Below are 17487 nucleotides of genomic sequence, written 5' to 3' on the forward strand. Positions count from 1 at the left end.
GACACCAGCGCCGTCCACATCATTAAACCTTCGAGCTGTTTCTGCAGCACTGGTGCCACGGTAAAACTCGTACTCTTAAATATACCGATATTTCATGTTTTCCATTGTGCCGTAATAAGCGACGACAAATAAATAATAATGAGGAAAAAATAAATGAATTTATTATTGTTTTCAAAACTCAAATGTACCAGCTAAATGAATTTATATATTTAAATTTGGAATTCATAACCAAATAGAAGATATTTCAAATCAAAGTCAGTACGACAAAACGCTAATTTCATATGTAAGGACCTAATATTTCGAACTAATAATAACTAGCCTAATATTTTATTGTCTGTGGAAAAAGGATATGTATGTTTGGCGGGCTTTAAAAAAACATTAGAATATAAATAAAATAAAATGGCGTGTTTTATCGCTGACAAAATAACGGTTAAGTGTGACTTTTTATTAAATATAATATAAAGTAATTTAAACTATAGAAAGGAGTTTTCTTACATAATTTACTTTAATACGAACAATAAAAATACAGTAAACAAATAAAACAATTTTCTGTAGCTTTGTCACAGACTGATTTCCCAATATCGCATTCAAAATAAAACAATATATATATTGACGTTACGAATGGCGGCCTTTTTATGACGGTACAATACAAGTTCACCCAAAAATTTGTGGAATAAATTTAGAAATTATGGTTTACGTTAAAAAATAAAGAAATTGTCTCTGCTTTGATTTATAATCACTCAAACGTTAAGAAGTTTTATTTAATTGTTTTTAAATGTTAATCAAGTTCCAAAATTACAAATGCAAAGTTTCTATATGTAATTTGAGTGTACCGTGTATGAATTAAAACCAATTCCATTTTTGTATACATACCTACGCGTTTTTTATTTTTATTAATAGTTATTGTACCATAATAATCAGTCTTCTGAAAATGCAGGGTATTAAATAAAACAACTCTAAGCATTATATTATGTTTATTGCGGAAGCTCCTTTATAAATATATTGTTATTTATTCCCAAAAAATATACAATTTTTCACGTGAAAAAAAATATGCACCTTAATTTTTTTGTTACTACGAGCATAGAGCTTTTAACCTTTTAACATCCATTTATTCTTAGGTTATTATTCCTAATATAACTTCTTCATTTTAAAATTGAATATTATTGAAATATATGACACAATATTATATATATTAATGATTACTTTGGATTAAATTCGTGTTTATTCTTTTCATGTTGCTAAATTTTAGAATTACCATATTTAGTGAAATAATTATCGTAATTTTTTTTTATGTTTCGATTTAAGTATTTTTTATAGTAAACAGATTAAATATATCAAAGAATCCGGGATATATTATTCTAAGCGGTCGTTGACTCAATGACATTATAAAACTATATCTATTTCTATATAATTAAAGTTCAATTCGTTACTAAAAATGTTAATCTATTCTTTATCATAATAATTAATTGAATAAGAGATCACTGAGAAACTAACCTTTTATTAAATTATATAACAGTTTTATTATATTCATATTATTTTGTATTTAATAAAGCAATATACTTATAGCATACAAATAGTCTTTGTATATCCTTGCAATTGCTATTTGCAGGTAGTTAACAGCCCGCGAATGTAACCCTTTTGATTCTGTGGTTTGTGGCCGATTGATTTATTTTCCAAATATTTTGATTTATTATTTTGTTCTTATAGCTTGTTCTATTATACGAGACGTATAAAACTTTACATTTTATAATTTAAAAAAAGAAATATATTTGGAAGGAAAATAAAACATTGTACAAATTTCATATTTTAAGATTTACTGGAAGAGGTCGCTGTCACCGATGAAACAGAACGTAAATATAGTTTGGAGTGAATGCAGTTCCGCCTTCGTGCGCTATTCTACGTCCAAAAAACAATATAAAATTGGTTGAATTAAGGCGTAGATAATAATGATTGAGCCAAAACGACTGAATTAACATAACTAGTCAAAACTTTGACAATTTTATAACTACAGGCACAAGGAATATAACATCTTAGTTCCCAAGGTTATTGTTCTTAAGGCGATTCCATTGGTAGTAATCGCCGTAAGAATATATTGTAATATTTTTTTATTTATTATCAAATGTTTCACCATTTCAAATAGTAGAAGATTTTTCACTTCTACATTTAGGTTAACGGGTTTTGAATTTCGATTTTATTTACTTTCTAACGCGAAGCATTACCCTACAAGTTAATTAAGTTGTCTTTGGACAATACTAGCGCTATATTCTATACCATACTGGCAACACACAACACCAATAATCTAGCAATTTCTACCAAAACAATATACCAATGACACATGTGTCGTACCCCAAACATTTTAGACATAAAATCGCATGTTAATCCAGAATTAACTTATGTTATTTAATTTTAATTAAATTTAAGACTGTTTACATAAGAATTTATAGAATGCAGAGTAATTTTTTTATAATCATATTTCTGATCTCTAAGTCTTAATTTAAACAGCCGAGTCACTTGTGACTTATAAAAAATATAGTTTTTTTTTATAAATGTTTGCCATAGTCAAAGGACTGGAAGAATAGTCTTTGATATTGCACTATTAAAAAAATAACATTCTGAATTACAGTATGTATCATTCTTTATAGTTCCTCTGCAAGACTAACTCGTCTCCTGTAAGAATTTTTTTTGCCGCTTTTTCCACTACGATCCTTGAATGCGAGTTGATGGTATTTGCGTTTCATGTTTCAGAATTTCTTCTAAAACGAATACATTAGGTTTCCAACGTCTACGCATAAATAATATGTGTATAATTTCTTTATTTATTTTTAAAAAATCTTGTTACGTAAGAATCTTGTGTTTTAAGAATAATAGCTGAAAATAACACGAAACAATTCATGCAGTCACTAACACTTAAGCTATTGAATACGAATCTTAATATAAAGTGCTAAAAGTCGACATTTAGAATTCACATTATTTATATAACGTACGTATTTCATTAATCAAACGATAAGTTAGTCGATGACTATGTATTTCCTACATAAGCTGCCCAACACTTTAATTCCATAATGGTATCATAAATTACGAATTTAGAATCTACGTTTCTTAACATTAAAACCTCTTTAATATATAAATATAGATTAAAAATCCTATTTTACTTATAAATAACAGACTAATTTATCGACTGATTAATCCACTACGTGCAACGTATTACTAATTCTACGGTAATAATAATGGCGAAGGCCCCAAAGATTACACTCATTTTGTACTACATTTATAAAATATTGAAAAATATTGATTCTATTTAATCTGTTTTAAACATACTTTAGTAATCTGTATTGCTTATAACTATAAAGCTACTACTTCATCTGCGATCTAACGCGTGTTTAGAGTTATTATATTATTCAACACAAGATTATATAGATGTTGAAAAGTGTTGAGGTAATACTTGTTGATTTAATTTAATTTCACTGTATAATATAAACTAGTAATCAAAAATGTTGGAAAAAAAGTAACTACTGAGTTTCTTGCCGGTTCTTCACGGTTGAATCTAAATTCCCAACCGGTGGTAGCTTTACTTACGTGATACGTACATTTAATATACATAATTCTGTATAATGACGATTATTTCAATCATACTAATATTATAAAGGGGAAAGTTTTTAAGTTTGAATGTTTGTTACTCTTTCAAGCAAAAACTACTGAATGAATTTTTATATAACTTAACAACAATATAGCTAATACATCAGATTAAGACAAAGACTATAATTTATAAAGTTTTTGTGTGAATAACATCTGACAACCAACTTCAAAACGCGAGCGGAAAATTAGTAATTATATATTTCGATTTATATTTTTAGAGATTTAATAATATAATTTATCCGATTAGTCAAGACGTTGACAGCATTTAAGTGACCTTGGACGTTCCGATATTAAGCGACGCCAACTATTATTTACAATAATGTATTCAAGTTACGTTTTATAAATTTCGTAGACACTTTTATGCCACCAAGCAGAGCATTTTTGCTGCACCCCTTAAACGCCGAGCCAGTCTTGTTAAATAATTTCGTATCGTCATTGGTTGATAACAGTCGATGACTCAATCGGCGACATCTCATTGGCCAGTTTTTCAACAATGTAGACTATTATTATGCCATTGTTAAAGTATTATCACATCATTCGTAGTGATTAAAGTAACTATGTGAATTAGTTAGATAGGAAAATTCGATCTAATATTTATGACGCAGTCAGACACCGACAACAATAATAATACGTTAACGTAGATGAAGGAATAGCATTATACTTCATGTATATTTCAAATTTAACATTTAATTGTATAAAATTATCGAAGTAAACAGTTTGTTCGTATGCGAACGTAAGATATTGTGGTCAATATTAAATACGAACTAGATTAAAATGTATTACATAATTATTACTGAAATAGACGAACACTTAGAATATATAATAAAATGTGTAAGAATTGAAAAATTTATGTATAAATATATAAAAATACGAGCCTTTAGGAAACTAAGTTAAAAGCATGTTTTTAGAACAATCGATAAGTTATTTAATCACTTAATTTTAATTAGATTCTTTTTTTATCTACCTTTGTCTATGCCTCATCACAAATAGACCAAATGAGTCTATGGTATTGGAAGGTATTATATATTAATTCATAATATAAGTATCATGTCATTGTATTATATTGCTTAAGTGAATGTATTTTTAATCAGGAAACAATCTAAATCTATTTTTTTTCGATAAAAGCTTCGTAATTTTCAAAAATTTTGAATCTATATAAATTAGCTTGCCTTGGTTAATTTATGAAGTTGACATCAAACATTCCAATAAGTCATTCAAGCATTCGTTCCCCTCACATAGCTCTTTCAATCGTTCCAATTGGTTCGCGCTGAAGTTTGAATGTATCGCGACTATGCAAAGAAGTCTCCGATCCGCAAACGACATCTTCACTCTGTTTACGACAAAATCTTCGAAAATACCCCAATTTTGGATATTTTCCGGCGATTTATAAAAACCGGTACGAAGTATGTAAGACGTTAGGGCATTTGTTGATCTTATATACTGGTTCGAACTGGCTGAAACTAATAACGTTAGAAGGCAATATGGCAATAGCTTAGAGGATATTTTTCCTGTGAGCAAATGACAAAGCGCTTCGAAGATCCATCCGCTTAGCACCGGCAGTTGGTCTTGGGAGACTGACGTTTCAAATACCTGTGAAAGAATTGACTGATTATTATCACTTATCTGAAGTATGAGTAACAGATTGTTTCAAATTGAAAATAAAAAAAAGCAAATCATTCATGCGTTAAAATTGTTACTTATATAAACTTATTTAATCAGATAGGCAAATCGGCCAACGCTGAGAAAACATTACCAATCCGACAAGCCAATACGCCATCGACCTTTGGAACAAAAGTGTTATATGTGCATGTAGTCGCACTGGGCGAACCACTCTTTGAGCCTGAACAGAACGATACTAATATAGATACTATGTATTGTGTTGAGAATAAGAGATGAGCAGGTGGTACCTAACCTTAGCGTAAAATTCTAGTACCAATTAATAATTTACTGTCTGTTGTTCTCGGTACAAACTACATACCAAATCAATATTATCCGCCATAAGATCCGCAGACCGTTGTCATAATAACCACAGATTAGTATCCTGAATGTTTCTTTTTATATTTCATGTAATTTAAAAGTTAGATGTTAAAAGCTATGTCAATATAGTTTAAACTGTTATAGTTAAGTGTTAATGTTGGCAGCTGTTTGAAATCATTTAGAAACTTACGAACATTTGTTCCAATACCGTATATACCGAATTAACTTTTGGTTACCAATACGTACCGACAACACAAAAAATAAAAAAAACCTTTTCTGGCTCAACTAAATACCAGTCTAAGATATTCTCAATTTTTATTTATCTTATCAGAAAAGATTATTTATATCTTTTTATTGTTCAATCAAATACAATTAACGTTAATACGGATTATTGTAATCGTAATTACTTTCACCTACATCACTGATATTTCAATATGATTTTTATTTTAATTTTAATGTCATATTTTGGAGGCCTGGTAAACGGTAAGTGATCGCCACTACCCATAGACGTTGGTATTGATAGAGATATTAATGCATCACCAACGTAAAGAACTGAGATGACATATCCTGTGTGACTGTAGTTACACTGACTCACTCAAGCTTCAAAGCGAAACACAACAAAACTAAGTATTATTTTTTGTCGGTAGAATACAATATGACGAGTGGGTGGTACCTACCAGTAGGGATTGCAAAAAACAAACCATGCAGGAATACGTTTCAAGTGTAAGTTCTACAGTTTCTATTGAACTATCTTTAGTTACGCAATAAGTTTGATTAGACGTCTTCGAATAATTTAATTTAAGCTTGAATTTTCAAATAAACTCACCTCGAAAACAACTTCAGAATTGAAGACGGAACACTCGATCCATTTGTCTCTATCGCTCATCATCCCCATACATTTCCGCTCGGTCTCCTTGCAGCACTCCAAGTACTCTATCACGACTCTACTGAGAGTCGCCGCGGGTGGGAGAGTCTCTCTCAGGAAGTACTTCAACGCTGATGATATGATTTGCTTGTTTTCTCTACGTTTGCACTGTCTCAATACTTTGTAGAGTAATGTTATTCGTTCCATTGAGTTCATTAGAATGTCTGGATCCATGTTTGAGACGTGCGATTCGAGCTTTGGACTTAAGAGCTTGCTGTCCGCTGAAATTGGTACAATACAAATAAATTTATTATGTTTAATGAAATAAGTTAATTATAGTAAGCGCAATCATAGTTTATTCCAATCAAAGAAGGAATAAAGATAATCATAGTTTGAGGTATTCCGTTATTTGCTAATGATTAACGTACATTCTGCAGTACTAAAAATTATTGATTAATATATTTTTATTTATTTATATTCCACTTAAATTAATTTGTGTTTATAATTCATCTCGTGCTCGGCGGTGAAGGAAAACGCCGTGAGGAAACCTGCATGTGTCTAATTTCAACGAAATTCTGTCACATGTGTATCCAACAACCCGCATTGGAGCAGCGTGGTGAAATATGCTCAAACCTTCTCCTCAAAAAGGAGAGGAGGCGATAGCCCAGCAGTGGGAAATTTACAGGCTGTTAATGCAAATAATGCAAAAACTTAATTACTTATATTCAACTTCCAAAATTACGATAGTAACTTCGTATTTAAAAGCGTTTTGGACGCATTTTCTCGCTTAACGAATATCATAGATTATTCAATGCTTCCACCAATGGTATCTCGTCGTTTGACGTGTGTTCTCTCGTGGTTGCAATAAGCTCTAGGTCGGTTGGACTAAGGTGTTGCAGTTAATAGGAACTAAAGCTAGGTTGAGTGCAGACGAAATTTCTTGGAATTGGCACCGACTTGAGACATTTTAATGTGTAATATATAAATAAACGTAGTGGATTTCTAATAAGAATGAAATTGATTTTTTAATTTTTTTATATTTTTCGGTAAGTTTTAAATAGATGATTTGCCATCTAGCGACCAGTTATAATGTTAACATGGTGGATAGTGTAAAAACTTTTTCGGAAAAATATTTCTTTTCGGCATATTTTATGGTGGTCGGTCAAAGGGTCTGCACATACATATTTACGACACATTGACGTATATAAATAAATAAATCACAGTACCTGAAAACAGATGCACCATAACGATTTGTACGGCATGATTTTCTGTGCATTTGTTCATGTTTTCTAATAATTTCTCGATTATCGTATTCTTCAAGTCTTTAGGAAGCACTTGTTGACGGAGTATTGACGTAATACCCTGAAAATAATATATATAAAATAAAGTTAAGACGGTAAATATTATTGAATAAAGTTAATTCCTCATATAAATATTAATTTTATATAAAATAATTTGTAGTTATTATAGAAATACATTTTAAACCAGTGGTAGATTCAATTTACTCGAATTAAGTATATTTTGACGGCTTACTTTAACAACTAAATCGGCGCAATAATGCCTCGGATTAGCCAGTATGAAGTCAACTGGAATATTTATGAGATCAGGATGGCCAATTTCCACCAAGGAGAACAGCACCGCCCAGTATAAACTTTTTTCATGGAGAGATATTCTGAGGAAAAATAACAGGTTTATACGTTAAAAATTACTCTTATATAGAACGGATGGGGCTCAGGAAACTGAAAAATTAGAACCAACTACCGAGACCACATAGTGAATCTTACGATTTCTATCGACGAAATCTGCCTTACATCGGAATTAAGTTGGTTCGTGTAAGTCACTAATCCGTTTCGGTTAGCAGAGTCCTCTTTTACACCTACGTCGATGGGCCGTGACAGGCTCGGACTCGTACACACGTGCGCTCCGCTGCCCAGCCCCAGCCCCAGCCCCAGCCCCAGCCCCAGTCACCTGTCGTCGGCGGCGAGGTGCGCGCGCGCGGCGCGGCGCAGCGCGGCCACGCAGTCGGCGGCGGGCGCGGCGGCGCGCAGCTGCAGCAGCCAGCCGCGCAGCGCCGCCTGCCGCAGCGGCGCGTGCCCCGCGCCCAGCGAGCGCAGCAGCTTCTCGTGCACCGACGGCGCCTCCTGCGCGCGGCCCGGTTAGTTGCTCCTGGCATACTTACTCACATACTTAACGGCGGTTCGTGAGGTAAGGAAAAGTTTCCATTTACAATGTCGCTGCTAGAGACACAGTTAACCATATAGTTGCTTGGAATTACAAAGAAAAAAAAAGCGGTAGCGACAGACGTCAATTGCATTCCTGGGATTAAAATGACGGAGAACGAAGTTGACGAACACTTGTGTTTTACTGCATTTCAATACACTCCAACGTCATAAGGAAACGGAAGAAAGGACTCCCGGGAGTTAATATATCTATAGCAAAAATGTATACTCGAAACAAATACTAATCTGTAGAAGTATTACTATACAGTGACAAGGATATTTTTTTATTATTTTTTTGATTAAGTTTGATTTTTATAGTTTAGTTTGTTTTATATCGATGTACATTATTGAATATATCTTTAAATATTATGTTAATGATTTAAACGCTACCATTTGTTAATGGCATACGACAGCCTTAGTCAGCCAGCGATGAGGATACTTTAACATAGAGTTAAGTGGTGGCCGAAGTAAACACTATATTGGTTTGCCTTCCTTTTTACAGCACACGACTACCAATTCCAGCACTATCCTGCCGAAAACTGAATTCACTCGCATTTCACACAGCGCCACTGCGGCACTATCGGGGTACCGTTTAGCGCGGCACAGCGCGGGGGCGGGGGGGGCCCGGCAGTGAGTACGTACGCGGCGGTGCAGCACGGGCAGCGCCTGCGCGAGCGCGTGCAGCGCGGCGGCGGCGGCGTGCGGCCAGGGCGCGGGCGCGTCCAGCAGCGCGCCCAGCCGCGCCCACTGCGCGCCGCCGCTCAGCCGCGCCGCGCTGGCGCACAGGCACTTCGTGAGCGCCACGCGCCCCGCCACGCCCGTCGGCGCCTGCGCGTTTGGAGGGACGGATGTTTGTTACTCCATCGCGACAAATTTTAATGGAATTTGGCGATATATTGTAGTCTGGAAGAGTATATAGTTTGAACCCGGTAAGTATATAGTTTGAAGCGGTATTCACTTTCCATCAGGTGAGCTTCTTGTTCATTTTCCGTCTATGCCATAAAAAAACCGAACATGTAACTCCCAGGTGAAGCCACGTAGAGATACGAGTGTACAATAAATCGCTTAAATCAAATTTTAATCTCTAAGTCGTTCGTGTGCATCGCACCTCGCTAAGCAACCGATTTTAAACCGATTTTTAACACGAGAATCAACAACAAAAACACTGAAATTAAAAATAGGTGTTTAAATTATGGATTCAAACGACAAACTCATGTAAAATAAAATATCACCCCCCTATACATCTTTTGAAATGTATCTTAGTAAGATAGTGGTGATGTGATTTTCCTGTCGTTAAACTACCTTCGGATCCAACATATCGGTGGCTACATCCATCAACAGCTGGAGACAACTGTTCACGTCGATTCCCGTGTTCTTCCTCGTGCGCTTCACTTCTTTGCGAACCTTATACGAGACATCGTCCGTCATATCTTTAAACAATTTAATTATGAATCAGTAATATATATATTATACTATGAGAATATTATTTAAACGTTTAAAATCTGTATCATTTTTTATTATTGATAAGTTCACTTTAACACAGATTCATGCTGAGTTTCTTTCCAGTTCTAGGCAAAATCTACTTTGCAAATAAGTAGTGGTAACTTTACATTGAAAAGTATATTATTGTTGTAAAATAACGACTTAAAAGTGCTTGTACGTTTGCCTACTCTAATAAAATACCTTTTAGTTTCGAGTTTTCAGTCAAATTCATAAAAATGCCTTAGTCATTTATATATTGATTGTTTAAAAATATTCGAAATAAAACTTAAAAAATAAATGCATTCATAAAGAGACAATACAGATACTTTAAATTCCAAATTTAAAAAGTGTAAAAACTTGAGTTAAAAAAAAATGTTTAAAAAAACTATCTATATATATAAATATCAACTAGAAACACCAAAACAGAATATACAAATTTCAACCATATTACTATGAGAGCAAACGTTAAATTCACCTGCCGCGTATTTCAAATAGTCCGTACTGAACTGCCCGTAGTGAAATCCACAGGAGCCGTCCCTCATTAGCGGTATCCGTTCAAGGTTCACGTCTTCGAATATACTGTACGCTGATGTACCGATGAGAATGCTTCGGAGACGTTGCATTCTGAGATATAAAATAAGGTTTAGTTAATTTTAGGACATGAAATGTGTAATTTCGTAAAGTACAGCTGCGGAAAGCACCCGTCCGTGAGCGGCAGGTGCGCGCGCGGCACGTGCGGCAGGCGGCCGCGCACGAGCCCGCCCACGCCGAGCAGCAGCTGCGCGATGCCGGTCACGGCCCAGTGCGTGCCGTTGCCCTGCAGCGCGCCCAGCAGCCCCACCCAGACCTCCTCGAATTGCTTCTTCGTCGACCAGCCGACGAGGTTGACCCTGGAAGAGTCTCGTTCGGATGATGATGTCCGCTGACCGATTTTAACCACAGCGGCCGTTCTCAGGAGAATCTAAACAACTGCGCGCGGCATATTATATAGCACGAGCATAAACTTGCCCAAACAGTACTCAGTAGAGCAGTACTCAACACTCTATTTTATGTCTCTCCCTCTCATGGGATCAGGCACGAAATAGACTCCTGAGACACGGGAACGTAAACTTTGCCAACATCCAGACTGGGCTGCTTCTGAGAATTTTTCATGAGAAAAACCCAATAACTTTCATGGCACTTGAGTTTTGAAGGCCAGATAGCAAAGATTAAATTTTCTTTAGTTAAATATTTGTAAGGCAAAAAAATCTTCGGTTTGTAATAAAACGAATAACAGCAAACAAATTCTAACAAGCGCTTTTGTTGGTTTTCGTTTATTGAATAATTCTGAAAACTAGTTTTAATTTGAAAACGTAACAAACAAACAAACTCAATTTTGTATTTATAATATTAATTTATAACACTATATATTCAAATACAAACTGTATCAAAAAAATAGTAGATTCGACATGGTCGAATATTTATAATAAGTAACTTAACTTCTTAACAGAACACAAACATATTGACTGGTTCCGATCGTAACTTACCTAAACAAAAACGCTTCCAAAATATCCATATCCTGCAAGGGCTGCAACGGTAAATCGATCTTTTCCAGGTGTTCCTTCTTCGTCTTCACCTCAACGAACGACCACGCCAGAGGTGGTATGAGAGCTATGTTGGTTACCAATTCTAACCTGTAAATTTATTTTCTTATATAATACAGTTCTCTCAAAATACTCATTTTAAGTGTAGTTGCTACTTTATACATCTACTAAAGATGATATGGCCGGATAGAAATTATTAATTTAGCATGCTAGCGTTCTCGGTCGTGATAGGAAAGCACCAATCAATCAATCAATCAAAATATACTTTATTCAAGTAGGCTGTTACAAGCACTCTTGAATCGTCATTTGACAAACTATTTAAAGTAAAGCTACCACCGGTTCGGAATGTAGATTCTACCGAGAAGAACCGGCAAGGAACTCAGTAGTTACTCTTTTTCAACATCTAAAAATACAGTCGTGTTAGTTAAATACAATTATATATGTATGTTGTGTCTACCGTGAGGTGACCCTTATGTGTCGAATATAAATCTCCCACAAGTGTATCTACCAACCCGTGTTGGAGCAGCTAAAAATCAGCTAAAAAACATCTCCTCAATCGAAAAGGTTTCAGCCCTGTAGTGGAACTTGTACAGGTATGTATGTGACTTAACTTTTAATTTTTATTGTCCAGTACTAAGTAAGTAAGTAACAAATAAGTAAGGCTGTTATGTGCCTTTATTGAGCTAAGGTCTCCCCTTTGAGGAGAAGTTTTGGAGCTCATTACACCACTTTGCTCTTATACGGGTTTGTGGATACACGTGTGGCATAATTCATAACAAATGCTTTTCTCACTGCCGAGCACGAGAAGAATTATAAGCGTGTGTCCAATACTAACTATAACTTAAACATTACAATTGAAAAAAAAAAAACCAAACGATTTTTTAACTTGAAAAAAAAGCATGAATAATATAATTACATGTAAATTATTTCACATTTAAATCTTAACAGCTTCTATTAGTTTTTCTGTGTATTGAAACATCTCCACACAACACTTATATCAATACTTTTGGTGTCAGAGACACTGCAACCTCTGCACGGAACAATCAAAGTGTTTTTAATAATGTCTTTAAAATAATGTCAGTAGCACTAACCTCGACAAGCTCACGAGGAGACTCTCGATTGCCGTTTGATATCTCTTACCGAGTACGCCTTTATTTGTCTTCGTGTACAAATTCTCCTCCCAATATTCGATCAATGTTGCCAATTTATTACCCGTGATTATTATATCCGGTTTCGGACCATCGTCTTGATATTTCATGAACGATTTCAGAATCAAGGGTTTTTTGTCCTGTTTACATAACAAAGGAAAATATTTTATTAAATATCTTACTGAGCAAGATTTTAGTCTTCTCTTATGAACAACCCTGACCTCGTTCAGTTCTATGTTGCAGTGGTATTATTAAAGTAGTGACATTATAATTTTGCTTTTGTTATTATAGTTGTTTAGAATTTGAGTTAAATTTGTATTGGACCAAAATTTTTAACACCATAAATAACCATAGTCAAATAAACATAATAGTTTTGTTTTTTTTTTATGATATCGGTAGGCGGACGAGCAAATAGGTCACCTGATGGTAAGTGGTAAATACCGCCCATAAACAATGGCGCTGTAACAAATATTAACCATTCCTTACATCACCAATGCGCCACCAACCTCGGGAACTAAGATATTATGTCCCTTGTGCCTGTAGTTACATTGACACACTCACTCAAACCGGAACACAACAATACTGAGTACTGCTGTTCGGCGGTAGAATATCTGATGAGTGGGTGGTACCTACCCAGATGGGCTTGCACAAAGCCCTACCACCAAAAAAACACCAGTAGCAATACTATATTTTGGTACAAGACCTCGACGACAACGTGCGCGATAATTCAATGTCACAAAATAAGATATTCCAATCAATGAACTGACTGGAAATAAATATCCGTATGTTTACTTAAACATATTAATATTGGTGACGTGTTGCTACTAATTTTAAAAGTACAATTAATCAATAATTATTTTTAATTGCTTCTTTCTTGGTATTGATGCAGGCCTAAACCATGCTCATCTTATATTTTATATAATTTTTATGTTAAAAATTGCATATCTATATATCAATTTCCATTCACATAATGTAATTGGTACGATACATAAAGACATATACATATATACATATTATTGAAATTCATAAAAATATTACCTTCACTAAATATTTCACGATTGCATACAAGCAACTAATCGCTGATTGAGTCCTGTTTGAATTGTTCTCGGTGTTCAAATCCGACCAAATCTCTTTAAAACTCAAAGCTTTCGACACATTCTCAACTGTGACCAGTATAACGTGATCCACGCATACATTATCTGTGGTAACGTTCGTCACACGGAAAGAAACATCGGCGTTAATTGGAGTCTCAACTATTTTCTTATTCTTTATCAAGAACGACATGTACTGTAGCGATACGACGGAAAACACAGCTATATTTCTAGATAATGAACTTGGAATGATATTTTCAACGCATTTTTCTACTAAATCACAGTCGGTTTCGTCTATAAGAGTCAGAATTGCATCAGCAGATTTTAAAAATCCTGTCAATACTGTGTGTATAGTTATAAATTCTTGATAGAATAATTTATCCTGGAACACTTGGTGGCATCGCCTCGTATACCTGTCTATAGTTTGTTCGATATTCAAATTAAAGTTTTCTGATTGGCTCAAAGGACGGTTTTGTTTCGGGAAAAGTTTGAGAACATCGGCCAACGACTTGTCCAACGTCATCAAGGAAACTTGATACAATTTAGATAACTCCGGTATCGATATATCAGTTTCCTCTTCCGATATTTGCAAATTCCCAAACTTTTCTTTGACATCGTTATCCATGATCGGAATGAAGAACTGTGACTTGGACTCCTTGGCGTCACCCTTCTTGAACACTTGTAAAGTATTGACTACGTACAATTTATTGCTATCCACGGAAGAAGACATTTCTTCTTTAGCTATTTCCATCTCTCTCTGTTCTCTTATTAAGTCTATCTCCGACTCTCTCAGTTCTTGCTCCGAGATCGTGTTAAGGAATTCTCTTGTGAACGTTTCACGCGCTACTTTGAAACACGAACTTAAAATTTTTCTGTCGAACTCCGGACATGACATTATGGCTTTTAGATCTTCTTGAGAAAGATTTGATAAAAGTATCGCCAAATCATTGTACTTCGGCACCTTCGGTATACTGCAATCCGTTTGACAGCATCTATTGACCAAAAAACGAGACATATATTAAAGAAATGTCAAAAAAAAATGTATTTAATTTTATTTGACGATCAAAGCGCCTTAGTTTTTACTTTTTTTTATAAATAAATAAATAAATATAAATATTGGACAACATCACATACATTACTCCGATCCCAATGTAAGTAGCTAAAGCACTTGTGTTATGGAAAGTCAGAAGTAACGACGGTACCACAAACACCCAGACCCAAGACAACATAGAAAAGAACTTTTTCTACATCAACCACGGAGGTCGTCAAACTTTTAATGTTATACGTATAAAGGTATGGCAATCGTACGGCCACTTATTATTTATTTTTTATAAATTATGTATTGGAAGAGTAAATGCTACTGGTGATATGTTATCACCACCGCCTAGACGTTGGCACTGTATTAAATATTAATCATTCCTCGTATAACCAACGCACCATCAACATGGTAACTAAGATGTTATGACCGTATGTGTTACCCGTAGTAATGCTCGTTCACTTGCCCTTCGAATCGAAACGCAACAAAACTAAGTACTGCGCTTTTGCGTTAGAATATCTGAAGAGTGGGTGGTACCAACGCGGGCTTGCATAAAGCCCTACCACCAAGTTTATTATATTATTGAATAAGGGAATTAGAAAAGGTCAACCAAAGTGTTTTTTTTTTCTTCTTTGAACCGAAACAAGGACTCACCTGCTTTTAACCTGGCTGAGTAACCAGCTGCTGTCGACGTTGCTGGTGATGATGTAATGGGGATTGATCGCCCTGTCTTGAGAGAGGTCCAACGGCGATAGATCGAATACGCTGGATGCCAAAGCGTTTAATTCCACTACCAAATTTGAATAACTGAAAAAAAAGTAACATTAAGAGTTTTTTTTTATTAGATAAATAGATTATTTATTGATATTTATTCCTTTAAACAAAGTAAATATTATGTAGTATGAAATTAGTGATAATGTCGTTTTGAATATATTATTTATAAATCAATAATATCAATATCTTTCAAATAGAGATAAATATTCATGTAAGAGTGACGCAGTAAATTAAAAAATTTAAAAGAATATTATTAATTGTATAAAAATAAAAAAATTAGAAAAATCCTCACCGAATATGAACCTTGTCCCTTTGCAACAGTTCAAGTGCCACTTGCACATCTTCTTTCGAAAGCTGCGAGTTTATTATCTCTGGCGACATACTTTTCAGTGACTTACACCTGTCTATTGCCAGTTTTGCGAATCTATGAAATATTATAGTCTATGGTAACATAATTTTTTTTGGAAAATAGTGTATGTATTATAAACACACTGTATAGGGATATTGCAATTGTTTAATAATAAATGTTTACAATTTAGTTTCGAAACACTGTCATCTTTAAACACACTAACTAGCAGTATAACTGCTAGTTAGTAAGCTAACAGTAGCTTCCGATATCGTAAGCAAAACGAATCTCATCTCGAATAAAGTAACCGCGCAGAGACAAATAGAGCTTCCCATCTTGAGTCAGTATTTTTCTTAAACGCCACGTTCACTATGCTTAGATTTGAAGTGGTCATAATTTTTTTTTTTTATATTGCTACATTATATGTTGATGCTTTTTAAACATTATAATCATTCTAACAATACATAAAATCCTATTTTAAATAAATAATGAAGAAAAACTAACCGGATTTACCTACCTACTTTGTATTATCAACTTAAGATATTTAATTATATCTATAATTATATATATAATTAAGATATTATATTTATATCTATTTAATATGTTTTATTATATATTTAATTTGTCAGAGTTTAATTTATTTGAATTAAGAGTTATTATATATATAATTAAGAGTGTGTTTTCAGTAAAATACGATAGCGTTGTCATATTTTTTTGTAAATAAAAGTACTTAAATTATAGAATTAAAAAAAACTCACCGAGTGGCGATAGCTGGTTCCAGTTTCCCAATAATGCGACATGTCAGAAAAACTAAAGCTCCGGACTGACTCTCATGACACAGGGACAATATTTTGTATGTATTCAGTGCAAAATCATTCTGAAAAATGTATTTTTATTATTTGACAGTATTTATTATTATAAATTCACTTCAGACATTTTCAAGGGGCACTAGTTAACTGCGACAAAACTAATTTAAAAGCACCAGTTTTTTCTTTGGAGATTTTTGGACAAAAAACCCTCTATTTTGAACCCTGTTATCTGCAGGATTACACCAACAAAGCATACTGAGGGATGCAAGCATTCAATTTTCATTGTACGTATCCAAGACGCCTCAACACAACAGAAATAAAAGATTTAAACAAACGCACAAGAACGCAAATGGTTTTTATCGTATTATTAAGTATTAACAATGATTGTATTATAAAATTAATTTGTGTTTATAATTCATCTCGTGCTCGGCGGTGAAGAAAAACATCGTGAGGAAACCGGATTGTGTCTAATTTCAACGAAATTCTGCCACACGTGTATTCCACCAACGCGTACTGAAGCA

At 34.2% G+C, this 17487-nt stretch overlaps 2 protein-coding genes across 2 annotated transcripts in view; one reads left to right on the forward strand and one right to left on the reverse strand.

Moving 5' to 3' along the window:
• LOC113404864 (uncharacterized) overlaps window positions 1-17487 on the forward strand; it is a 295398-nt gene that overhangs the window by 225236 nt on the left and 52675 nt on the right. The gene's annotated exons all lie outside the window — the stretch shown is intronic.
• LOC113404859 (huntingtin) overlaps window positions 4598-17487 on the reverse strand; it is a 36202-nt gene continuing 23312 nt past the window's right edge. Inside the window, exons 29-43 of the mRNA XM_064218814.1 lie at window positions 16916-17034; window positions 16104-16235; window positions 15692-15844; window positions 13949-14993; window positions 12854-13050; window positions 11706-11852; window positions 10881-11069; window positions 10655-10803; window positions 10000-10127; window positions 9340-9525; window positions 8447-8619; window positions 8012-8150; window positions 7705-7840; window positions 6440-6759; window positions 4598-5226 (exon numbers count right to left, since the gene is read on the reverse strand). Of these exons, the coding sequence (XP_064074884.1) occupies window positions 4816-5226; window positions 6440-6759; window positions 7705-7840; window positions 8012-8150; window positions 8447-8619; window positions 9340-9525; window positions 10000-10127; window positions 10655-10803; window positions 10881-11069; window positions 11706-11852; window positions 12854-13050; window positions 13949-14993; window positions 15692-15844; window positions 16104-16235; window positions 16916-17034 (3624 nt within the window). The 3' untranslated portion in view covers window positions 4598-4815. The remainder of the gene's footprint in view (window positions 5227-6439; window positions 6760-7704; window positions 7841-8011; window positions 8151-8446; window positions 8620-9339; window positions 9526-9999; window positions 10128-10654; window positions 10804-10880; window positions 11070-11705; window positions 11853-12853; window positions 13051-13948; window positions 14994-15691; window positions 15845-16103; window positions 16236-16915; window positions 17035-17487) is intronic.

The sequence above is a fragment of the Vanessa tameamea genome, chromosome 24 (genome assembly GCF_037043105.1).
Source record: "Vanessa tameamea isolate UH-Manoa-2023 chromosome 24, ilVanTame1 primary haplotype, whole genome shotgun sequence".
In the NCBI taxonomy this organism is placed as follows: Eukaryota; Metazoa; Arthropoda; class Insecta; order Lepidoptera; family Nymphalidae; genus Vanessa; species Vanessa tameamea.